The 26,956-nt window shown below is 33.0% G+C and overlaps 1 protein-coding gene across 1 annotated transcript; it reads right to left on the bottom strand.

Annotated features, from left to right (window-relative positions):
• Positions 1–105: 105 nt before the first annotated feature.
• LOC139098226 (ATP-binding cassette sub-family G member 1-like) lies at positions 106–14,831 on the bottom strand. Its single transcript, XM_070650356.1, has 11 exons — positions 14,307–14,831; positions 10,029–10,094; positions 9,231–9,245; positions 8,888–8,977; positions 8,355–8,491; positions 5,935–6,080; positions 5,136–5,374; positions 4,658–5,062; positions 4,327–4,583; positions 544–743; positions 106–485 (listed from the first exon to the last, which is right to left on the bottom strand). Exons 1-11 carry the CDS (start codon positions 14,563–14,565, stop codon positions 344–346), a joined length of 1,956 nt encoding a protein of 651 aa, XP_070506457.1. The 5' UTR covers positions 14,566–14,831; the 3' UTR covers positions 106–343.
• Between the last annotated feature and the right edge of the window lie 12,125 nt (positions 14,832–26,956).

Below are 26,956 nucleotides of genomic sequence, written 5' to 3'. Positions count from 1 at the left end.
TGTTGAAGCTCTGCAACATTCAAGGGATATTATTCAAACAAGCTTTCAGAGGTAAGTTTGTTCAAATAAATTTTGTCCGTTAGAAAAAAAAACTCATTCAAAGGATATTTTTTCAAATTTATTTTGACCGTTTATTTATTTAATTAAGCTACTTCCTTTCATTAAAAAACCATAATTAACATAATATAAATAATTAAAAAAAAATTCAACAATAACTTTAATTAACTGCTTAAATATGGATGTCACATGATTTCTTTGTATCTAAGGATGTCTCCCTGAACGAAACTGTATATTTGTAAAAGATTAATCACATATAATAGTAGTGATATGCATGAAAATCTCCTTATCGGCTCAATACAATGCGCCATTTCAGCAAATAGTAACAAAGGACTCGAAGAAGTACGATTGCAAAGAGGAGAGCATAAATATCTTTCTGAAATTGATCTGCTTCCATTGAAATGTCCTTTAAAAACTTCTCTGGATATCTGTAACAAGAATTCATTAATAGGCATAGATTTATAGACATAACAACTCATGACTTACTTATAATGACAGTACATAACATCACATTTTAATTGCTCTCGTTTATAGAACAATGCACCGACATAGCCTTCAAGTCCATAGCGTAGATATGATACATAACTGCCCCAGTAAAGGTATGGTGGGAGATCTTTGAGGGTCACTCCAAATCCAGCCAACATCATTGCTGGAACTGCCAGAATTGGACCTAAGAATGTTCCATTCTGTAAAAAATTGAGAATATGTTAGTCAAGGTTAAGGAACCAGTTGATTCTTTCAAAAATCTCAAGTCAGTTTCTTAAATTAATTTTCATCACGCCGGACACTTCAAGTACGGAAGCATGAAAATGCCATTCACAGCCCACTGTCACTTCTTCGTGAATGATAATTTGAATTTCATATTCTGTGGACTAACATAACCACAGTTTTAATTGTTTATCTTGAGATGGGCAGTTTTGGATCAAGTGACTTCTTTTAACATAAAATATTTTAAATGCTGTCTGTTTTTGTGGTGATAAAAATGGTTTTACTTCTGTTTATGAGTATGTTGAATTTAGGTCATTTACTTATGACGTCATAAATTCTATGATAAAAATCTATAGACTCCGATGGGCAGGAATCATTGCTACGAGACCAAATGAAATTCCTAGTAATAAAGTCTTTAAGTCTGAATCGGTAGATGGCAAGAGAGTAGGAGGACGAACAAAGAACTACTGGAAATAGGCTATTGACAGTGCAGCATTTGGTATTGATAATTGGCAAATGGATGCGAGCGATTAAGTCAGCTTTAGACCTTAATCAAAAGAGGCCATGTATCATAGTCGATCTGTTAGGTCAGTAAAGTAAGCAAGTAAGCCACAAACTCTAGATGGAGGTTAATATTATTGCAGAAAATTATACTCATTGATTACTAAATCATGAAAAGTTTCACATTGGCGTTTGCAGAACTGAACATAGTTTCACGGCAGATGATTCGTATGTCCTCCTACACTCAATACGTCGATAAGGTTGCATGTGATTGTGTCTCGTGTTAAGCCTCGATTCTATGATACTTGTGATGGAGCGTATCACTATATACTCCGCGGGTGATCGAACTATGTGTCTGGATAAGTGCATTAAATGATAGATTAAGAGCCTTGTTTATAGGTTGGCAGATCCACAATCGGACTATGGATGGTATGGCTTACAATTGACCATTTCCGATATCAACTTACATTAAGAACGCAAATTAATGTCAACAAGATTCGACTAAGAATGAAGATCCAATAGAAACGATATCACTATGCTACAGAGTCACTTCAGTCCATTTACTGATGCATAAAAAACAACTTTAAACCATTTGCAAAACTGGATAAACTTTGTAAAATATTACAACTGGATATTCTCAAATACCAAATCATTCATAAATCACACGATAGACAAATTTATAATCGCGCCATGCCACAAAGCAATTATATTTTCCAAAATTTTCTGAACCGTACGGCGTCGACATTCAATTTTAATCGAAAATTCTAATTGAAAATTATTGATTGCCTGTCAAACTTTATGTTATGCTTAACATTGAAATTTGTGAAAGTTCTCATGAGAGAGAGGACAACAAATTCCAATTAAATACAATAAGGCAGGCAAGTAAAAATTCCATCTGTACTAAGTCAATAATTCTTAAGAGAAAATTTTATGTAAACCGTGTAGGATGTCTGAATGATAAGCAAAATTTCCATGCAGAATATAAAATAAGTAAATATTTGTTCATCAAGAAGTTTGCGGAATAATAAGAAAAATAATGTGAAAATTTTTTCATTTTCCCGCTCTTGCCTTGCTATTTCCGGTGTACTTATCAAATATTCAACTTGAAATGAAGACGAATAATAAGAAGTATGAAGCTCAAGTAGCACAATGTAAAAAAAAGGGATTAAAAAAGACTACTTTTTGAAGAACGAAAGCAAATTGAATTTTAAATTTTTAAGCAAATTGAAAGTAGTTGTTTGTGATGAAAATAGCAAAGTGCCTAATTTGACTATAATTGAAGATCGTTTGTTTAAAGACAAAAAAGTATCTTTTTGGGTGCCCTCGAGAGAGGAAAGTGTCTTAATTAGTTTGATAATGGCTTAATAAAAGGATAATTTTTTGCTATTAATGGAATGCCTACGAGACTATGTCTTGTTCTTGAAATTGCGTCAATGAAGAGTTGATGATTCTTTCAACAGATATTTGATTCTTTAGTGTGTGTATCAGTGCAACATGTTTATTACTCGCAGGATTATACTTTTATTTGTTGCCATTTAGTTGCTGTTATCTTTATAATTTAAGATTTTGGATCTAAGTTATTATGTGTAAAAATCATAAAATATTCAGGATAAACATCATTAAACTGGACTGGATTATCTAAAATCGAAGACAATCCAATTAATTGATATCAATCGATTTTATTTTCAGTTTCGCAGATCGAGATCTGTGGTTTCAGAACTATACATATATCTCTATTTATATCTATTACTGTAACACAGCCGCAACTAACAAAAACTGCATCACAGACAAATAAATACAGATGTTTATTGTTTGATGATTAAAAATATACTAAATTTGTATAAGAATATTAATAAACTTGATTGCCCAAAAGTTAGTTTCAATATGAATTCATCTTTTAACAAGATATGGTAAATCTGTTCTTTTAAGATAATAGTGCAACTTGTGTGCTGTTAGTATGACCCCCAACATTTTTGTAAATTCCGTGGACCGTGTGCCTTGTGCAGTTTCGGTCGAAAAATAAAAGGTTGCTCATCACTGGTCTAAGGTATAGCAGATTGACTAAGTTAGATAACTGATTGACAATCCTCGATATTCTCTTTGGTAGCGAAATGGGTTTGATTTGAAATAAATGCTAATCTTCCTGAATTTGGGAATATAGTCTATATTTGGAATTGATCATGTGTCCTTGTGAAGAAGACTCAAAACCAGAACTCGACAACGAATTGAGTCAACTCGACTTGACTTCGAGCTCTGCTCTAAGGCAAAGTAACCAATTTTCCTAGATATGATACTACACTGTTTTGGTTTAACATATATAGCAGCTCAGAAATATCAAAGAAGAAGACATTTTAATAGCTCTTAAAATTTATTCCAAATATAGACAATTGACCTGGATTTTCACAAAATTTTCATTCATCTTAAAAATGCGAAGAAAAAAATATTCTTATTTAACTTTCATCCTCAATTTCACGCCCGAGGGTCAAAAGAATATTCAGCAGTCAATATTGAGTATTTGAAACCATTATTTAAATATACATATACAGCACAGCGAAAAAAAATGCTATTTCTTTAGTTTTAATGGTTAATGTGGCAAATTTTCCATCTCTTCTTTCTGTCTTAGCTTCATTCCTTCTTCTTAACACTCGAAAAAGGGCGAATTTCAACGCGATTTCTCAACCTCATTTCATTAAATGTTCACGCTCTGCGTACGATACAAATGTATTAAAATATTATAAGGAAAGTTGTTTAACATAAGAAAGAAGTGTGGGCTTTTATGTCTGTTGTAATGAAAATTAAAGATTATTGAAGATGAAGAAACCATGAATGGAATTTCCATTTTTTCGTGTCGAACTCTTTATTGTCGGGGTGGAATTTTTGATGCTTTTAAGTGAAGAGACGCAAAAGGTATGGAAATTGACTTAAAATTTGAATGTCAATAGTGACTTTGTGAATTTTTAAAAAGATCCAGTGATATAAAATATGCAAACTTGATTGAAGCATCAATATTTAGATTAATAATTATCAAAAGATCCAGTAAGATCCATTAAAAATACTTACAATAACATTGCAGACAGTACCGATGAGTAGTCCAATAGATTGTGCAATAAATACAATCAGAAAACTGACAACAAAAAAGACAGAAAATCGATCAGCTTCCAGTGGCCATCCAACCATAATGTAAATGACAATTGAAAATAGTAAACATGATATTATTGTCACTGGCAGATCGATGAGAGTTGTTGATATATAATAGCTCTTTACAGAATACCATCGATTAAAATTCTCCTTTAGAATTATTGATTTTTCAGTTGGAACTATATATGTAAAATACAGAAGGTAAAAGGGAAAATAGTGAATTCATCAATCAAAATGAACAGGATATCCTTACATGTCAGAATTGTCAACATCATTGCTGCGAACACATGATGAATTAGAATGGCAAACATTAAGTTATAGTTTGCGAGGACACGTGAACCGTCTGTACCGGAACCAATAAACAGGAGTCCCAATAGCACAGCAACAAGTACATTCACGATAATACGTAAATGGGTCAGTGTCTGATCACGTTTTGTTTTGATGACACCGCGTCTTAATAGAACTTTGAGCTTATGAAATTCGCTGACATCGTCGGATTTCTTCTTTTCGTCAGAAATGGGATACTTTTGACGTAGTTGCTCCAATTTCATTACACGATTAGGATTTTCGTACCACGACAAACACTCTCCGTTACCAATTGAATTACTCAATGTCTTTACCTTATCCATACCGTAATCACCAGATGCTAACTCAATGGCTTTATAGGAAGGTAAACAAATATTTTTATGAAATAAAAGTGCACATGACACATCAATTACAACCTAATTTACCGTAATCTGCAGGATTATGAAATTTTGGACATGGCAATGATACAGACTGCAAAAATGGAACCAATTTTGATGAATGTCCTTGATACAAGCACTTTCCGTATGCTAAAATATAAACCAAATCAAATTTTTCAAAAAGTTTTGCGGACGGTTGATGAATTGTGCAAATGACAGTTCTTCCTTGTTGTGCTAACTGCTTTAGGTATGCAATCATATTTGTGCATGAATATGAATCGAGTCCACTGGAATTTGGAATAATGGAGAGAAGGAAAAAGTTTTGGTGTTAAAAAATTAATTGAATTTTTTTCTGTTTTATGGATCTAATTTAGTGTGGATGTTGGTTAGGTGAGACAGCAGATTGGGTGATAGTTTAGTTAATGGAACCTAAGTTTATTACTGAATTTAATTAGCTGTTTTCAAAAAGTTTCAAAATATTCAGAATTGTTAAGATTGAATCGATGTCTGATTTAAAGAATCTCTTAGAGGATTCTGGACATTTTCAACTAATTCAAACAGGTTTGCAGAAAGCACAAATCGATTAATCGATCAAAAATCTAGTCCCAGGTCGGGGTAAACATAATTTAGTGCTGGAATTAGTTTTAATACCAGTTTTGTGCCAAACTTTGGATCTTTCAACCAATTTATGCTATTTGGGCTTGTTGCTTGACAAAATCTCAAAGTTCTTTCCAAAATGAGCTAATTAATACGTTGAATCATGTCCAAATCATTAAAAACTATGCATGACTATGCAGTACTGCTGCCTCCTACCCAAAAACCATCAATTCTCTCATTTCATACTCACGTTGTTGGTTCGTCAAGCCACAGCACAGTTGGATTGTTTATAAGTTCAAGTGCAACCGATAATCGTTTCTTTTGTCCACCTGACAACCTCTCCGTTATCGTAAATTGATGATCATAAAGACCCAAAGCAGTCAAAATATTCTCAATCTGTGAATTATAAAGGAATAAAAGAAGTAAACAATGAGAATTTAGGGTTATGAATTTCAATTAAAATTAAAATTCATTTCCTTTAAGAATGAATATTGTGTGTGTCTGACGTAAGCTTCTTGTTCGCGGAATAAAACTTCTAATTTCGCCTTTTTTTCATCTCCAACATTTTAATTAATTTTTCTGTTCCTTAATCATTTAGACTTTCCTTTCCTTTCCCTTTTATACAACGGCTTTATAAGACACAAAAGAAATGGAACTTCTCTAAACTTTATTTTTTTCGGTGTAATTACATCATGTGCTTAGCATGTTTTTCATTCCCCAAGATATCAATTTAAAATATGATGTGAGAATGAAAAAGTTTTGATTTCTTCTTTTTAATTTTTTGAGTGCTCAAGTCGACAATGAGATGTAAAGAGAGAAGAAATCATTAAGTTTTAGTAATATTTTTTTAGATGCGACGGCTATGAGCAAACGTGTCAAAAGTTCTATGGAGATTTGGACAGAAAGGTTGACCTTTAGAAGTTTGAAGTTAGTCATGAGTCATGAGGGGTCTTTTGGAAATTGAACGGCACTAAATGAGTTATTTTTAACAATTTTTTAAACTGCTTACACGAGCGAAACTAATGAAGAAGGAGCTAAGCAGTCTCAGTATAAGCTATTTTGTTAACATTGTCACTCGGGATCTAGAGTGTCCTCTTCATTACTTACAGTAATAATCAACAAAAGGTTTGGCCGATTATTAAATAACACTTTTGTAATTGATAAAAAAAAAACATCCATATTTTGAAGGAATGAGTCATAAAGATCCAGAATGTTCTTTTCTGACGTCCCAGGATGCCCAAACAATCCCTTTAAGATGACTAAAATACAAAACCATTTCTATTTTTACAAAAAATTAGCATTGTCCAACTAATTGTAAATATTTAGCATAGCATCTTATCTTATCTTCTTATTAACAATTCCTAAGCCGTTCATAAAAGTTAGTCAGCCATGAAGATCTACTACAAATTGATTAACTAAATCTTTTATTAATTTTTTTATCTTCTAAATTCTTTCGACTCAAAATTGATTTGTTAATCATGCATGGATTGTAGAAAAAACAATTTTGCGCCAAACTTTTTCGTACGCTTGCCACCAAAATCGTCTTCATGCCATTCTCAAAAATTGATATTATAAGCTTACTTTCTCTGAATAAATAATTTAATGCGATGAGTAAGAAGACTATGAGAATTATAGACAAACTCAAATCCTTGCAGAGACTGTCATACTCATAAAAGTTATTTACCTCGAAAATTGTAGTAAAAATTAAAATACACACAAGGGCTTCATATAAAAAATAATTAAGTTTGTCGCATAAATAATTCTGTCATAATTTAATTAAATATTGTTTTTTTCCTAGCGAATGGTGTCATAATGACTATAATGAACTTAATTTATAAGGAAAGGTGTTGATTAAATTTACTTTACATTCTTTCTCGAACATAATACAACATGTATATTGTAAATTAGACAAGATTTGCAAAAGTTGAGAATGAACATTTTTGTTTACCACGTGGATGTCACTAAAAGAATGTTGGAAGACAAGCAATAAAAACTTTATCATTGCCGAGTTTACAAGAAATTGTAAGATGAATACTTTGGGGACTGTCAAATAGTATGCATCTGCTTTACTATAGGGTTTTTGGATGAAATTAAGCATAAAAGCATGAAACTGTTACTTTAAAATGAGCAAAAATTGTAAAAGTAAGAATTTAACTAAATAATTTGATTTAATCGTTCCTGGATGTTTACTTTATCAATGATTTAGCGAATTAGAATCAAAAGATCAATATTGAGGCTTCCAACAAGCTTGTTTTGGTAAGAATTCTATTAAAAATCTAAATTTGGATTGTTTGTAAACAAAAATTTGAAAACTTAGGTTAGATTGCTATTTTCCTACATTTACTCTAAATGCTCAAAATTACAACAACAATCCTTAATTAACAGTAAGAACATTTGTTCATCAAAAAAGCGCAATCATCGTCACAAAAATACTCAGAAAACCAATTATTTTTTTTCCATACATAATGTAAGCCATTTGACTGTGGGAAAAAAGTATTTCCATCGTGAGAGAAAATAAAAATTTTTCTTCTTCCTTCTTGTTGATAAAATGTTTACGCTCCATAACAATACATGTCATGTAACTGTCATAAAATTCATCATTCAATTTTTTTTTCATTTTCCTTTTTCTCGTTGATATTATTAATATTGGTGCTATTATTGTATACTCACTCTACTGTTCTTCTCAATCAGACTGACGTTATTTCCGAGCTTCAAGTCTGCAGCAATTTTCATATTTTCATATACGGTTAGGAGCAGTTGTAGTCGATCATCTTGAGTGATGTAACATGTAGATTTCTTAAATTCATCTTTTTTTTGGTGGTTTTGATTATTTAAAGCAAGAATATGAGTTGCGATGGTGTGGAAGATAGGAAATAATAAAATTAGAATTAGATTTTAGGTCAAGTAATAAGGTTGGGAACTTTTAAAGGTTTTGAGTCCAAATTTTAGACTCTTAAGTTCTAATTCAATAATAAAATCCAGATTGGTTTGATTCTGACTTGGTTCTGAATTAAAACACTAAGCATCATGCTACAGTCAAGCCAGTCTGGAATTTTGGAATGCCAGCCGACTTTTGACTATTCGGACATGGTTCAAAACTGATCTGTCCGACCAGTGAAGTAAGCTAGTCCATAATAATTTCAATATCATTCCCGATAACCGCAATTCTACCTAATTTAATTAAAAACAAAGACGACACTCACTTAAATCCCTTATCCTGCCATTCACATAAATTGCTCCACTCACACCTCTCGTTTTATATCCGGAAAGAGCATTTAAGAGAGTTGACTTTCCTGTTAAAATTTTAAATGACAGAATTTTATTGATTTTTACAATTACAAATTTAAGGGGATTGTTAACAATTGATGTCCATTGTACTATTGGGCTTGAATTTGGCTCAAAATGCAATTCCTTTTTTGAATATTTGCTCGGCACCTAATTGAATTTCAAAAGAATATTCCTTGATTAACTCAAAATTTTGACTCAATTTCCAATGAACATCATAAGTCAACGACCCCAATTTGTGAATTGATAAAAATTAATTACCTGCTCCGCTAGGGCCTGAAACGATGAAATGAAAATTTTAATTAGTTTCGACTTAATTATTCACGTGAATTTTTAATTAATTTAAACTGAGATATCAGCGATATAGCATTTTGGAGGGAAAAATATATATTCATCTTCTCCCCCTTGTCGTCATTTAAACGTGAAGATAAATTACTCAACATGTGAATGTTCTGAGTATTTGACAATGAAAGTGATAATAAAGAATTTAAACTGTGTTTGTAGAGTTGTAAAATATGCAAAATATATAACTCAATATATTGCTCGTTTGGCAAGGTCGTGCTTGAATGTGTTAAGTTAGGGATGGGCAATCTGTGTGACGCGGTACATTAGAATATTTGGTAATGCCATGAACTGTATGCCATTTGCGATTTTTGTCCAGGCTTACCATTAAGCAGAGCTCAAAGTCTACTTCGATTTTGTATGGGAAAGTCGACTCGAGTCGATCTGACTATGCAAAGTTCAAGTCGACACCAGACGACCTGATTTCATAAAAAATTCAAGTCCACTCGAGTTGACCCGACTCCATACAAAATTCAAGTCGACTTCTTGCTTTGCCATAAACTTGAGCCATGAAAAACAAAAGGTTGCGCACAACTGTGCTAAATAATTAAGACAATAGTGCGAAATAACATGGTTTATATAGGTCATTAAAAGTTTTGATAGCTTTCAATTATGAAATTTTGGTTAACACTCAAAATGCTAATTTCTGATTACAAAACTATCTCAGTAATTAAAAATTCTACAAAACACTTAATTTGCATATTCATCAGAACTTACCCATAATAGCAATCAGATTTCCACTTGGGAAATTTCCGCTTACTTTATGAAGAATTTCCTTACGTGCTGAAAAAAAAAACATAACAATAATTAGATCACAATCAATCGAACCTGAGATTCGCATGCAGCTATAAAATCCGCAAACTTGCATGAAATATAAAAAAATTGGCACAGCTGATTTTTACAATAAAAATTTTTTAATCTTATCAGCTGAGAATTATTTATATTATTTGAAAAAGCTCACGCGTTGACATAATCATCAATCAAATTGTTGCAAAAAAAAATACAGGAGAGAATCAAGTGCACAGATACGCGAATTATTGAATTCAATCGTCATAATTCCTTATCAATTTATTGGAACTACAATAAGTTTTTATTTAATACTTTTTTTTTACAGGAATCAAAGCTCATTGACATTGATTTATCAGATAAAAAAATTACTTTTTGGACTTTGTGTCTTACATTGAGCCATAAGCGAGTGTAATTGATAAAAAAAATGTCTCTTTGATAACAAAAAAAAATTTTCATCATTCACACGTCATATCGAGTCCAATGTACGCATTATCAGACTAAAATATACTTTAATGAATGAAATTACGTCATTCTAATCATCATTATGGTATCTACTTGACCATCATGAGAATCATTCTATATCCTTTGATTATGTTGAGTTTTAAAGTCTCTCATAGTCTATCAATGAATGAATCTTGACTAACGTAATTGTTGATTAAATGGATATTTTAGTTTGGGATGGATTAAATTTAGTTTAAGTCTGCTTGAACCAAATTATACGGTTTATCTGATCCTAGATAGACATCCCGAAAGGAAAACCGTATTTTTTGCAGTAAAAATGGGTCAAAATTGGTCATCAAGGTACCGTTTGGGCCATTTAGCGTCATACCGTAATACGAGGTCGTATCGGTGCCCTAGCGAACCTAATATGCGGTTTGGGTACTGAGTCAGCTATGTTTAAGTTAAGTCATAAAAATTTCAGATTTATCACTTAGAATCTGTGGTGGACAATCTTTTATTTTTCACGGTATCCATTAATGGTAACCCTCAACCAAAACCGCAAAAATCATGGAGTTCATGATAGTTCCAAACCTTTTTGGCATCACACGAGTGTTTCGTGACACAAAGGTTGCCCACCACTGACTAACACACTTATGTTTGACTAACAGATCTATTTATTTGTCTGAATAATCCTATATAGAGCCAGTTTGAACAACAATACTAGTTGCAAATTAATAAAACTTTTTCCTGAATGAAAGCACTGCAGACGACTGTTCGTCAATCAAACTTTTTTCTAATGTCAGATTCTCCTTTATTCCATATCCAAAAATAGCATAAAAATTTCTATCCGTTTGAACTTCCATTGACATTCTATTGATCAAAAAATTAGATATTTGCACTTATTATCAAGTCAAGTATTCTTTAGATCGTACACGCGTGTTGATATAGCAGCATGTGAGGATAAAATTACGTAGCCCACATGTTTGTTTATGATTGAATAGAATCTCCTGCCAATTTCAACAATATTGACACATAATACGATGAGAAATGCTACAGCACATAATGCACTTCACCAATTCATCGTTTGCATTATATTTATGACTGAATTATTCGATATCTACATGATGTGTTTTATGTCTTTTTTTATTTTTTGGGGATACGAGAGAATCTGTGTCAATATTTGTGCTGCTATTCAATAAAATTGCTCATTTGGGAGAATCCGAAATCGACTAATCATAAAAGTTACTAAAATAACAAAACAGTTATACAGAATAAATGTTTTTGTAGCTAGTTTTGCTTTAAAATTTGGATAAATTTTGATGGGATTTTGTTATGAATGTATGCTGGTGACTGGATGGAAGTTTTAACAATATTTAATTAGGCACTTTATGGATTATTTGTGAATTTTAAATTTAAATTTAAATTTAAATCTGTTTTTATGTGATTTGGAATTTTTATAAAACCAAAAAAATTATGAAGACAGTCACGAGTGGACAGAGTTTTATTTGGCTAGCTGCTGAAACGAGCAATTGCATCTTGATGACAATAGTCGGCCTTAAAACTAGACGGCTTGAAAAAAACAGAATATGTTTTAACAACCCTGGTTGATTCTTTTTAATCAGTATCCAGTTTATGCAACATTGTATTTTAAAATTTCATATCAAATCTCAAAATGCACTTAAATTAAAATTAATGTTCTTAATGATAAAGCTCTTAAAGCATTTACATATTAACCTCCACGCATAATGTGAAATTTTTTAAAGTCCATAATCCATTATGCAAAGTCTGAACTGTGGGATTTTATATACCCGAGTGGAACAGGCTGCAAAAGGTCGATCGTACTTTTTGTTACAAAGTTGACAATCTATGGGTCTATGTCAGTAGTCCGAAGAACTCCTGGAAGGAAGTTGTCGATAGAGCTAGTATTCAATTTGATATTGGCAATTGGCAGGCAGAAGCCGGCGATAGAACCAGTTATAGGTAACATCTGTGGGAGATCATGGATCACAGTTGATCTGTACAGCCAGAGAAGTCAGTAATTATGTCAGTAGTGGGCATTCTGTGTGCCGCGGAGCACTAGTGCTAAAAAACATTTTTTTCTGGAAATGTTATGAACCTTATGCCGAATATGGCTCATTATATACAAATTTAATACTAGGAGACATCTAGTCGTCTATAAAGAACATGTTCCATTCGGGCTTAAGAAGATAATTTAAATTCTTATAATTTATGACTAAAGTTTCCATTTGACATTCAACGAAAATGTCAAAAGATGCAATTTTTAGTGGAATTCTTGGCTTAAATATTGAAATTTAAAACAGTTTGAAACTGAACAACAATGTATTATTTATTGTTTCTGTTGACAGAATCGCATATAAACAAGGTTACGGTGAGTAACAAGTTTTCATTCTCCTTATAGAATCTCTAAAAAATTAATTTTTAATATTTTTAAATTTAAATGTCAAAACAAATCGCATAATTAAAACAAACAAAGACAGTTCAAAATGTCATTCGAAATCTGTTACTGTAACAGATGCTTAGGAAATCTTCTACTGCATAGGTCAAGTCACGCAGTAAGTAAAAAAACAATTTCTGATCATCACTATCTGATCATTATTTACAAAAAAAAAAAATCATTTCAAAATGCAATTATTTGATTATCACAAAAAGTCTCACAGACAACAGGGAGAGAAGTCGTGCATCAGGTATAGTAAACAAAAAAACTTCATTGATTATCTTTCGATTATTATATATGAGTAGACTAGCGTGATATGGAGTCACATATGAAGCATACAAACACACAAAAAATCACATCTTATCGAGTTGATTCTTTTCAATTATATCTTTGAACTTTACTAAGTGACTTAATGGCTTTAGTTCCACAAAAATACAATGTAATAATTGTTTGTTATCTCCTTTTAAGATTAGTTCTTTTTTATCACACGTGATTAACTTTTCATTTTCTCAACAAATCAAAGTTCATGAGCATTTTTTTTGGATGTTTCAATATCTTGAACATTATTTTTTGTTGCTGATTATCTCATTTTTCAAAAGGAATGAATCCTATGATTAGTAAGAATGTTATCAAGTTACTTTGGGATTAGACATAGGCTTAGTCATTTGTGAATTTCATGTAGAGCTGTGCTATGTGCAGCGTTTAAAGTCGTATTCTTATGATCTTGTTCATCTAAAGCAGTGTTGTCCATACTTTTAAATGCCACGGCACCCTTTAGTGACAACTACAACCCAAATATCACATGGCATGTGGTTCATGTCACTTCCAAACAAAAGTCTGCTTCACATCAGTGTATCGTGGCACACAAGTTAGGTCACACTGATCTAGAGAACTATTAATACTACCTCGATTGGCACAAGGTATTCATGGCAGCCAGGTGGGTATCGTATGGCATCCAAATGGCAATTTTAATGGCAATTAACATAAAACTTGTCATTTGGACCCCAAATGGCTACTACTTGAACACCATGACACCATAAAGCAACCACTTGGACGCAATATGACAATCACTTGGACAACCTCCTGACTGCCATGAATAATTTGCACCAATCGGGTATACCTGCAGTAATCATACAATTTAATCATCACTTGCTTAATAGACATCACTTATGAACAACATCCTTTATCAGATTTGTGCCACACCTGAACACTTGAACTCTGTTTTCAACAAGTTTGTATGGGATTTTGCCAGATTTTTTTTATTGATAAATCGTAAAAACTAGTCAATGACTTGCACTATAAAAACTCACTTTTTGAGAACATTTTCTGGACACAATATGACACATCCTTGAATGATATTTCAATTGGTTCACATACTGGTAGATTAAAAAATGCAGCACGAACTGCTGATGGTGAATTTGCATAATCTGTTGCATCAACTGAACCTTTAATATACTCAGTTTGAACATGCTTATTAATGGCCGTATGATTATTGTCTGCCTTCATTGCCGACATCGACAGGGCAGCAATTGTATTTAATGCTGTGTCTTGCTGTAGGATCGGATCCATAATTTATAATTAAAGTTAAACTGTTTCAGTCACAAAAATTGCAATATTTGCAGTAATAAGGCACAACCGGAAAATGAATTATTAATTTTATTTTTTTAATTATATTATCACGATTAGTACTGAACAAAGGAGGCACTCAAATGTCAAATTGAACTTATCGCCTCGAGTGCTGACAAACTAATGCACCGATTTTAAATTTAATATACTTTAATACTTCTCACTATAACAATATCAATTTTTTTTTCTTTTATGTTTTGCGTGAGAGCGAGAGATGAGCTCCAACTATACACGAAAAGAAATAATAAAGAAACTAATAAAAGTGAACAAATAAAGAAAACACACAACGAATCAATCAGTCTCTTACTTTAAAGCTAAAAAAATGCTTTTGTGAGTGAATTGTTGCTTACACTTTTAAGTTCTAAAAACTTTTACTTACTAGAGTAAAGTCGTGATGGTGTTGGGGGGTTGTTAGCGCATTTTGCAAAACAATCACTTTTGGGGTTGTTCATAAATGACGTCCATTATTTTTCGATTTTAGTGCTGACTGCACTCTAGTCTTTAAATTATCATATACAAATAACAAATTTGGATGTTTATTTCCTCATTCTTGACGACCAGAATCCGGTTTATTTGGTATTTCTGTAGCATCAAATAGATTAGAATCAGTGGTGGTCAACCTGTTGTCCGCGACACACTACATGACAACTGCAAATGTCATGACCTGTATGCCATGAGCGGTTTCTTACTGCCTAGGTGTGCCTCGAAAAATAAAAGGTTGTCCACCACTGGATAAGAATCTAAATGCAAACTGGACAACAAATATTCTAAACAAATTATCGCCAATACGACAACAAACAACTTCTTATAAGCAAAATACGCTAAAATATCGCAAATACATTCAAAAGGCAAATAAACTTAACAAAAGAAGTCAAAAAGCTTCGTCGTGTTCTTATCATTTTATGAGTCGATACAAACAAAAGACGTGTCGATGATTACAGATGGTGGATATTGACGATTTTTATCAGTAACAAATCGATGCTTGTCGCTAAGAAATGATAATATTGGAACTATGTTTGACATGTGCTTCTTAACGTTATCACTTGATATTTTTATCATTTATGATGATCTGTAGTGTCTTGTGGTTGTGTATGCGGAATCAAAATTTCAAAAGATAATGTCAATATGTTTGCATGTATTTCAATGTCATTCGGTCAATCAACTTTAATGAATGCACTTTTACTTGCTGATACTGATGGGAAAATTGATTTGCATTGATAATTAAGAACAGAATGTTGATTTGTGATTGGGGGTCATTTGCCTATGATGTATTGCATTTGTGAGATCAGGGGGTTTGTTTCTATGCGAGATGTGGGCAACCTGCATGCCGCAAAACATTAGAGTGATACCAAAAATATTTGAATGTGCCAATTTTGAGGTTATAAACTCAGATTTGTAACTGACGTCATTTATGGACGACCCCTTGACATTTACAAATCTTACAAAATCTGTAAATGGTTTCCAAAGGTCAGAACAATGAAGCTATATAGATACATAACCTTAAATAAATTACCGGTCATACATGCCGGGATAATACCCTACTTTATGAGTAAATTTGCAAAATTAACATACCAATTTAGAATTATTGTTGCTGAATATTCATGATTAAAATGTATCGTTCAAGTTAATAATAACTCAAGGTCTTTTTGAGATGCTATTTATATGAGAATTGCTTTGAAATTTTACACATGTCTGATGCTATTTTTATCACTGTAGAATGATAGGATCTAATTTATCATCATTAAGTTAGCAGAATGATATTTTATTATGAAATTGTATTCTTTATAAAGACTTGAATCTACGCAATGTTGAGTGTTGTGGGATTTTCATTCTTAAATCTACAGATTTAGAATATAGAATTGCTATTTTGAACTGCATAGTATTCGTTTTACGTATTTTGAAATTATTCATCATTTTGAGTGAGCTGAGTGTGGCACAGTGACGCAGTGATTTGGTACTTTGGTATCTACAAAGGGATTTGGAACTCTTAGTTTTCATCAATTCAAGACTAGACAAATTGTAACTCAATTGATCAATTCGGTTCTCTTTTTAGGCATGAATACCGAAACGACACAAATGAAGAAGCAATGGAACCTTATGAGTCGTGGATACGTTTATTAATACCAAATGTAAGTCAACAAACCAAGTGACAGAGCCAGCAACAGAGTTACATTAAAATCCATTTGTTGTAACCTAAGCTTCACATAGGAACTTGGTTACAGTAAGTCAATGGAACCTAAATTACGAATACGTCTTGAAGTAATCAGAGTTTAGTTCGACTGCGCCTTACTATGTGGCATGGATTAACAGCAAATTCTGCAAGAAGATATGGATGGTACATGATAGAGTCAAGCTGCATAGGAGCGGCAAAATAAGCGCGATATCAACTTTTAGAAGACCAACTCAATTCTCTATCCATTAGGATCTGTCTTGGGTATACCCGAGTAGACGTAAATACGTTAGAACTAGTCATCAACGGGACATTAAAATGACTTCAACTAGTTATGACGTATTTCTAATACGGTAAGTGATTAAGTAATCATCTTAACGAATATTAGACATCCTTAACCAAACATTCAGGTCAAGGATAATCAAGTCCGTTTTGTCACTTACTTATGACATTTGTAGAAGTTAACACAAAATCAATTTTTCATTTCCGAGACATGTCATTCTATAGTAATATAACAAAGTAGTTTTCTTTCAATTGAAAAGTTTGTTGACTAACTTGCTATGCTGAAATCTTTTTAAATTAATGACAATTGGTTTAAAACAATTGAGATAAGAAGTCAATTTTGTGGAGAATAATAAATGATCATTCTAATTGAGGCAGTTCTGTTCGTCTTTTATTGTTGTCGAATGATGTGATTTAGTGAGTTCTAATTTGAGATGTCGTTTGGATATCATGTGACGCAAGTAGGAACTGTAAAAGGCAAAAAGCATAATTTGTTGGTACAGAGAGACTACAACGGTAACTTAAAAGCGGTTTCTATGACTGTTAGGGGAAGGGAATATTGCGTCATATTAGGAATGTCCTCTAAATCATCAATTAAGCTTACTAATGTCTCTAAACTCAAGAACATAAACAAAATTCCACTAGAATTTAGGTTGATGTCAAGGAAAAACAAGTTTTACGATAAGTTTGTTGACTTTTTGAAATCTAATCTTCAGGTGTGTCGAAAATGTTGTTTTCAATTGATCAGTTTAGGATCTTTAGACAGCACCCAATACCAATAAAACATTTAATTACTTTCTTATCAAAAATTTCATTTTTCCGCAGAATGTTCGGCGTCATTCCTTTATTTATACAAGTATTAAACATTTCGTACGAATACAATGACTCATAAACTTCTTCTTTTTTCCGTTTCAAGTATAACGAAAACAGCTGATAAATATAAACACAAACACATCGTTCTAAAAATATTATTAACCTAAGTCAAGTTCAGTCAATTACCGTTTTCTATAAGCGGAATTAAAATTATTGTAAACAGTGCAATTCATTAGCGTTGACTTAGACGAAAATTTCATCATGAAGCAATAATTCTCAGAATGATAATTTACATTTGAAATTGAATAGATCAAATACATTAAGATTAATGACTTTGGATACATTGTTGCTAATTAAATGTTGTCTTAGATTTTTATGGGATTGCTTGCTGTTTTGAGCTGTTGTGAGATGTTATGAGCTTTAATAATACATTATTTGAGAACAGCACAACTTGTTTGCTTGGGCAATCTTACGTCGCTGTATAAATGGTAACACTCGAAGTTTCCTTGATGGCACCGTGTCGACTGATTTCGATCAATTTTTAAGGCGGCAGTTCATTGAATTATGGTACTCGGAGTTTAATGTTGCTTGGTCTGTTTGTTTAGTTTCAAATCCTCAATCATATAATACGTAGCTTGGTGTAATCATAGAATTTTAGACGATGGTTTCTACCCAATACAATGTTTATTGATTCTTGTTGCTTAAGCTGAACTTAATCTCAATTCATGAACGTTCTTTAATTGTTAGGTTCATTGTCTGGCTCATCCAAGGCTCTTTCTAGCAGATGATCAGTATACTTACCTAAATGTACGTGCTCATGAGAATACTCAATCAATATATCCCTAATAGGCAAAAAACATCCTTATATATAGCGCAATGGCATCATGACAATGATGTTGGTTTGCCCATTGTCTATTAGAGATAATTAAGTTAGTAATATCAATTTTGTTAGTAATAATTGTGAGCAAACTGATTGTCTGTTCGGATCAGAATGATAATTCCAGACTGTGAGTAATCTAATCATTCTATTGTTCTTATAATACACAATATCAGCACAATATTATTATTTTTCTTCTTTTTATTCTTTCATATTAAGCCTTAAACATACAACTAAATTAAGTTTCTCGTGCCCTAGAATTGCTTACCACAAAAATAAAAATAATACCAAAATCTAAATTTTAAATGACTTTCACTCTCAAAAATCAAGAACTTACCAGCAAGTCTCACATCATGTCAATTAAAATTACCCATTTTACCCAGTTTTGACATCTCCGCTCGTGCCATTTCTTCTCACTTTTCTCTCCATAAATTTTCCACATCATGAACGTAAGAAGTGACTCGTTCCGGAATATTATTGAACTTGCACTCTTCATCAGTGACTTTTTTTCTATATTTATAGACAAATCACTTGGCATTCCCTATTGAAAAAGAAGACTCTCTATGTCAATAATTTTGCGATAAGATGCTGACAATTTGATTGTTTTCTATTCTATTAATTTCTCAATCATTGGGTCATTGACAACAAATTTTTCTCACATTAATACACAAAAAATGCTTTTTATAGATTCAGTTAAACACTTTAAATGATAATAAAAATTATTTGAAACGATAAGCATGTTTAAAGCTACACACAAGTCACACACATATGTTTTAAAGAATGCGGTTGACAGAGGGAAAATATGAGAACCACCTACAGCGGTTTAATCTGCTTGGATTAATTTTTTTACTCACAGCTTAGAAATTTGTGTGTGTGAGTAAATATTCCGGAAGTTGTGGATTCTTTTTGCATATTTCATTGACTGACTGAGATTTGTGGGGTTATTTTTGGAACTGTAGCTGAATTTAGATTCAATTTCAATTTTTTTTGGAGATTATTGTAATCTATTGCATATTAAAGTCGCTCAGTAACATGCTAAAATGGTACAAGTCGGTTAATCTTCAAAAATCCTGCTCAAATCCGACACCATGCTAGAGTCAACCAGGCCTGATGCCGGATTTTCATAGATTTTCATGGATTTTCTGGATGTCATCAAGCCGACGTGACTATGGCATGATCTAACTAGAGTCCAAGACCATGCATGATCTAACTAAAGTCCAAAACCATGCCAGAGCCACGTCAGCCTGATGTAGGATTTTGAATCGATTACCCGACTTGCTCTATTCAGGATAGCTGTTGCACAAAATTTATTTAATGCACTTTAGATGGGATTTTATGCAATGAAGTCATTGGCAATAAGCTGTCCCTTTAGAGTTTATAGCAGTGCTGTCCTCACTGGTGGCATACAGAAGAAAGACAAAATTTTGGTGTATTTTGAAATTTCTCTACAAAAAACCTAATAAATTGAAGAATTTTTCCAAAAAGGTGGAGAATACGAACCCTAAACCCCACCCTGTCCCCTTCCAATTCATCCTTGCCATGCAGAATGTAGTTTTGGTCGTCGCTTACCATCGAGAGTTGCAGTTGCACAACAAAGCTTTGACAACACTGGTTTAGAGCTACCAATATGCAAATTCAGTTCGACAGAACCACCTGCAGATCGTTTCTAACGTTATTATTGCATAAAAACATTCATAGTTATTTCATAATCTTTAATATGCAGAGGATGCCCTAAGTCTACACGCAAATAATAAATTCTCGAAATATTTGACGTCATTTATTTACAAACAACTCGCTTTAATCTTTCCTGAATTATTAATAAGGTACAAAAATCATTTTAAATGCCTATTTAAATGACAATTATTATTAGCGAGTGCAAAGTGTGAACATTGAACTTTGTGCGACGTGACGATTCCTGTTGATTCACATTCATTGATTCGACGCTATTATTCACGTTAATCGATTGAATTTAAAGATCAAAATGCAAATTTCTATGGATGTGATCTAGAATAATCTCATTAAGTCACATCCATAAATTTCAAAATTAGAATTGAATTTACAACCAATTGCTATTCATAGAACAATAATTTTAATCTCTGTATGTGCGTGAATGGAAACTTTTTTTTTATGTTTAATTAATCTATGTAATACAATAAAAAGAACGCCCATTAGTCTTATCACATTAGTGCATGTAAATGACATTTAACTTATTGTAAATTAATTAATTAATTTATAATTCTTTGCATCCATAAATACGTCAAATAAATTTCATTTTTTCTTTCCATTCGAAAGTGTGATAATATGTATGTAAGCTGATTTATATAGGGTAAATGCTGTTTTGGGGAAACGGAGTGGCTCGGTGGCCTGATGGTTTAGTAGTTCAGTACTTAATTATTAAGATACTCATGCTGCGATCATGGGTTCGAGTCTCGGCAGGAGAAAATTTTCACTTGTCCTTTTTCGAATCATATTTAGTGGAAACGACGCTCACATCCTTGATTTGTAGGCTACGGACAGTAGTGCCATCAAAGGAGTGGTTCGAGTCTCACTTTGAACTGTAGGTCTATTGAGTGTAGATGCATGGCATATCCCTCAATCTTTCAACTATTATGAACCGAGAATCGCCCTTGTGCAGCCCTATATCTCTTGAATCTGAGTCGCACCTGAGCCGTAAGGAATGGTCTGAAGCTGGTTCTAGAATTTTATCAGTTCAGAATATTAGGGACACTTGCTTTAATTCTAACCGATTTCAATTGAGAATCGAACCTTCAGCGAATACTCAATATGAAGAATTTACTGAATTTTCAACTCAAAAATGCGCCTTTACCATCCACCTCAAATGACTTTCTAACTTATTTTATAATTTTATTATATTCCCTTTCTTGTTTGCTATTTGATAGTTGTTACTCTTATCTCCCTTCCAATTTCCGACAATTCATTAAACAAATTGCAATGATTCTTCATGTAGCGATTTTTTATGAAAATCCAATAATTGTTTAATTTCTGTTTCATATTTTTTTTCCGATTACATTAAATCATATCATTAAATCTGAAATCATATAATTTATACGATGAGAGACTTTAATTGGATATCGATATAAATATATCGATGAATCTGTAGAGCTATTAATTAAAGTTGTAGGAGAAGATATTCGATTTTATAATGTAGGTGATATATGAATTAAATTTTTTTGTGCTAATGGAAATGAGGGGGATATTTGGGAGTTAAATTGGAAATGAGGATAAATGATATTCTGAAAAGTCATGCAAGGTATCGTCATGAAAATAGTCGATTGAATTTTTGTAGGACTTTATGTGACTGATGCTTAAATTCAGTGTTAAGAGTCGAATATTTAGAGGATATGAGTCTTACTAAGACTATTCACAGATTCAAAGTCAAATAATATCCGAACAGTATTACGAAATCATTAGGACACCTCTATGTCGTCGTGTTGATGCCAAGACGTTAAGATATCCTTACGACCAGAGTTGTCAGCCCTAAATTTTGGAGTCCGTACTCCAATGTAATCGGACTCAATGGAGTCAAACTCCGTTAAAGTCCGACTTTCGTGTCCAGTGGAGTCCACCTTCCGGGGTCCTAACAAATCTGCATACGAAACTGCGTGACGACCAGTTTGACTTAATTTTACGACTAAACATGAAATTTGTCTTAAAGTGCCATTTGGGCTTTAATCTGAATTAGAGATGTATGGAGTCCCGAAACCAATCCCAAAATTCAGTAAATTTTAATCTCAGAATTGACAACTCTAATCTAAATGAATTAAGAAATCTCAATGAACGAAAAATTACATTAGACAATAATTGTCTAGTCATTAAGTACTTAAATATTGCAACACTTACACAACAATATTTGCTTTGAAACTCAATAGGGGGCCGTTCACTTATTACGTTCGCTTTTTAGGGGGGGGGGGGTCTAGGATTTTGTAACAGCCTCAACCAAAAATTTTTTTTTGTAACGACATTTTGTAACGAGGGGGGAGGGGGGGTCTAGAAATTCGTTTTTTTGCGTAACGTAATAAGTGAACGGCCCCTAGGTTAATTAATTGTTGAATGATGAAAAAATGGTCATTTGCATTAGAATTATAGTTTACAATCTATAACTTGCCTACTAGCAATATGAACTGAAAAGAAAATATTTTGATTTTCAATATAAGTTGTGGATCTTAGTATTTGTGTTGAGGCCTTGGTGAGTTACACTCCATTAATCAAATCTTGCTACTTATTTAATTACAATAAGCTTTGAGATAATTTTTAGTTTGGTTGCCAGCTCGAACAGCATACTGAATTCACTATGGGACCGCTGAATCGTCGTTTAAGCAGTAAAACGTGTACCTTCTTTGATGGAATTGTGACAGCGGATTCTGATCCATTTTTAAGGCTAAAAATCCGGTTTGCCGTTTTGTGCTGCTCGGGAAGAATTAGAATCATTTTGAATTCGAACTGTATGAATATACATATAAAGGACATGCAATTGCAAACAAAATTCACATCAACTCTGCAAAAATCCTACAACCATCAACCGTTCATCCGAATCGCAATTGTAAATCGACCATTCAATGATTTTATACGGAAAAAGTTATAAATGTCATGTAGCAATTCACAGATGGATTATTTTCACCATTGATTTTTTAAAAAATTCTGTCTACACTCATCAACGATTTATCGACTCATCCCCGCCGCATTCAACAGTACTCATCATGTATTGTAAACAACTTAATCCATTCAATCATCTCAAATGACTTACTTGTAGTTGTTAACTTTATTACCCGTTGTATTGTATTGCTTACCATACATCTCATTTGTCAATTTAGTGATATCAATACTGATATTAATGAGTCATACAATATCACATTTAATATGTGAATTGGATCAGTAATCCCGGATTTTTTTTTTGCGACTGTTTCCATCTGTACATTTCGAAATTATTATTAATGAGATGGAATGAAATTCTATTCCTACTTCTTTTTTTTTTACCATACCGAATTACTATACATACATGCTTGTGTTTTTATGATAACGAGCAACACGACTCAAACTCATTCATTCCATTCAAAGTAATTTTTAATGTGTTATAAATATACAATCAATATGATACTTCGTAGGTGGAAAAATTATTTTCAATTCTGATATGCACCGACTGAGTGATAAATAAAATGTAAATAAGGTACTAACTGATAAGAAACTACAAGCTACCCGACAAACGACTTTATCAATGAGAGGTGGGATTAATTGGAATGTTTTTGCTTTTATTTTTGGAAAATTTTACTATTTCTGGAAAATTTGGGTGGAATTTTATGGGGATTTGCATTGGATATTGCGATTCGGGCTTTGTATTTGGAACGTCCTTTTCTTTAATGTGTGGTTTCGTTCAGCATTGTGCGAATCCTTGTCATATCGGCAATACTCTATATGGTGATTGATGGATTGATCTCTGGTGGGAATCGAACACAGATACACTCAGATACAGGTTTTTGATCTGTTCCCTAGCCACTCGACCATAAAGGCCTTACTCTCGAACTGACAGATTTGCCGATATATGGCTCATTCGGGGTAGATTCCACTTTGCTCATACATTACAATTTTAAGTACTTTTGTAGCTTTTCATGACAGGACTCTTTGGTTTTATACTGCACCTGACAGCATCACTGTCTAAAACTACGTCTAACTACACTCCTGACTAGGTATACGCCAGGCTGCACCCATGCTTAGAGCTTCGTCTAGTTACGCCCCTGTCAAGGACTATGGTGTGCCAAGGCACAGCATTGCTTAAAAGCTTGATGCCTCATATCCATCAACATCCCTAATTCTAAGAATTTTTTAAACATCATGCATCCAAAATCTCCCTAAATGTCATATTTTATTACGTAATTTTACGATTTACATGCTTCATAGTCCATACAACTCACCCCCAAAAGTATCAATTAATTATTCAAAATCATTTAGACTCAAATTAAATATCGCCATTTATTCATAAATCGACATTTAAGGAACAATAAAAATTTAATTACTGTACCACAAGTAAAATTATATTGTAATGGTTAATTATGGGCAATTTTATGCATATCCGAATGGACGAAATGAATTTTTGATATTAATTGTGGCAGTGGATTTATATAATTTACAGCTTTTTGAGATACTTTATGAGTTATGTGCATTTAATTGAGAGGACGTATTCGTTTGTAATCATTTTTATGGATTGTTGGACAAATGAAGAAAGGTTCGCCATGAAGCTGTGTAGGTCTTGTTAAGTAGTGAAGGTTCCACTAAGTAGTGAAGGCCCTGCTAAGTAGTGAGGGTCTCGGTAAGCAGTGAGACTTCCGTTAAGCAGTGAGGGTTGCGCTGAGAAGTAATTGCCTTGTTAAGCAGTGAGGGCTCGGCTAAACTGAGAGGGCTCCACTAAGCAATTAAGGCCCCGCTAAGTAGTTAGGGCCTCAGTACTTAGTCATGTACTGTCAAGCAATTAATGCAAGCCCACTAAGCAGTTAATGTCCCTCTAAGCAGTGAGGATACCGCTAAACAGTTAGAGTCCCACTAAGTAATGAGGGGCCGTTAAGCAATGAAGGCCCCACTAGATGAAAAGGGTCCTCGTAGCTTCGGAGCGGACCATCCTTCATTTGTGTTGCTGGGAGTCATTTAACTGCTTATCGACTTAATTAATGTTGAAGTTATTATCAAAATAACATAAAAATGTCAAAATTTTATGCTTCATATCCATAAAAGTCCACATTCTACATCCTCCACCTACTTCCTCATTATAATTCCAGTCAATCCCTTTTTGTGATGCCACTGTGTAAATGAGTTAACAGTTTTTTAAGCGAGGATTTGTCGAGATAATAGGATTACAGTCCATAAAACACCACTAGAGGCATGAACAACCAGCTAGCTTCCTTAACTCAATTATCCATCTTGTTCTTTACAGATTAATGTGCTCTTATATATGCATATATGCTGAATAACCACTTAATTCATCGTGAATAGTTGTAAGCATCAAATTTTAATGAACTTATACGCTAATTGACACACGATGTGGAGGAACTGAACACTTTTATTGTTGCTCTTGAATCACTGCCTTAAATGCTCTTGAATAATTTATTGGTTTTGCGTGCTGGTTATGTAGTGTGAAATAGTTTTATGAAAACTTTCATGCTACTCTCGCTTTTTTGGATATTTTAATTTATCATTGTGCTGTGTAAGATTGATGGCGAACGATAAGTTGAGTGCAATTAATAAATTTTATTATGTCAATTATGATAGTTTTATGAACGATTTAGTTATGGGGGATGCAAAAATCGATTTATGGAGAGTTCTTGACACAGTAAAATAAAGTTTTGTGAACTTTAAGCTTTATTTTAATAAAATATGATAGAATCTTAAAGATGAAGGATATTCAGATGAGACTTTGATGCTGAGTGAGGGATTTTACGGTAGAGTAAGAGTTGTGGAAACTATCAGCTGTCATATTTGCTTCTATTTGGGTTGAAAATCGATTATTATTGATATATTCTTTTATATTTTACAAAATTTGCTTAATGCTTTCCAGGGACTTTTCAAAATTGAATTTAAAGCAACTTCTATTAAAAGTTTTGAATTCCCCATAGAGCGTTTGAGGATTTTGAATAAGGATTCAAGTGGTTTCGAAGGAATCGAACTCTTTTTCATTCATCAAAACTTTATCCAAAAATTCCCGAATATCACAAGTTTAACTTACAATTTCGATTAAAAATCTGGAAAAATCCTGACCGGCTGAATTCCGGCATGTTTTAAGGTTTTAAGGCGATATCGACAGGGATTATGTCGATTGCCCATTTTCACTTGCCCACTGATTGTTTGCCCACTGACATTTTCCCACTAGTCTTTTTCCCACTGGTACGTTTGCCCACTGGAACTTTTGCCCATTGATTTTTTCCCCATTGATTTTTTGCCCACTGGTACGTTTGACCACTGGAAGTTTTGCCCATTGCTTCTTTGCCCACTGGTACTTTTCCCCACTGATTATTTTCCCACTAGCTTTTTGCCCATTCGTACGTTTGCCCACTCGTATTTTTCCCCACTGGTACGTTTGCCCACTGATTATATTCCTTCATAAGCAATGCGTTTGAAGCCCTGCAATGACTGATTTCCTGGCTAGACAAAAATTCTACGCAGGAAGCACTTTGAGACTTCGGGGTTTT

The sequence above is a fragment of the Chironomus tepperi genome, unplaced genomic scaffold (assembly GCF_022539635.2).
Source record: "Chironomus tepperi strain 1889 unplaced genomic scaffold, CSIRO-AGI_Ctep_v1 contig_445, whole genome shotgun sequence".
In the NCBI taxonomy this organism is placed as follows: Eukaryota; Metazoa; Arthropoda; class Insecta; order Diptera; family Chironomidae; genus Chironomus; species Chironomus tepperi.
Note: the sequence above shows the minus strand (reverse complement) of the source record. Positions and strands in the feature narration are given on the sequence as shown.

Coding starts and splice junctions, on each gene's coding strand:
- LOC139098226 (XM_070650356.1), bottom strand. CDS start 14,565: ATGGATCCGATCCTACAGCAAGACACAGCATTAAATACAATTGCTGCC. Junction 8,492..8,887: donor TGGCAGGATAAGGGATTTAA/GTGAGTGTCGTC, acceptor ACCAAAAAAAAG/ATGAATTTAAGAAATCTACA. Junction 486..543: donor GTTATGTACTGTCATTATAA/GTAAGTCATGAG, acceptor TTCTTGTTACAG/ATATCCAGAGAAGTTTTTAA.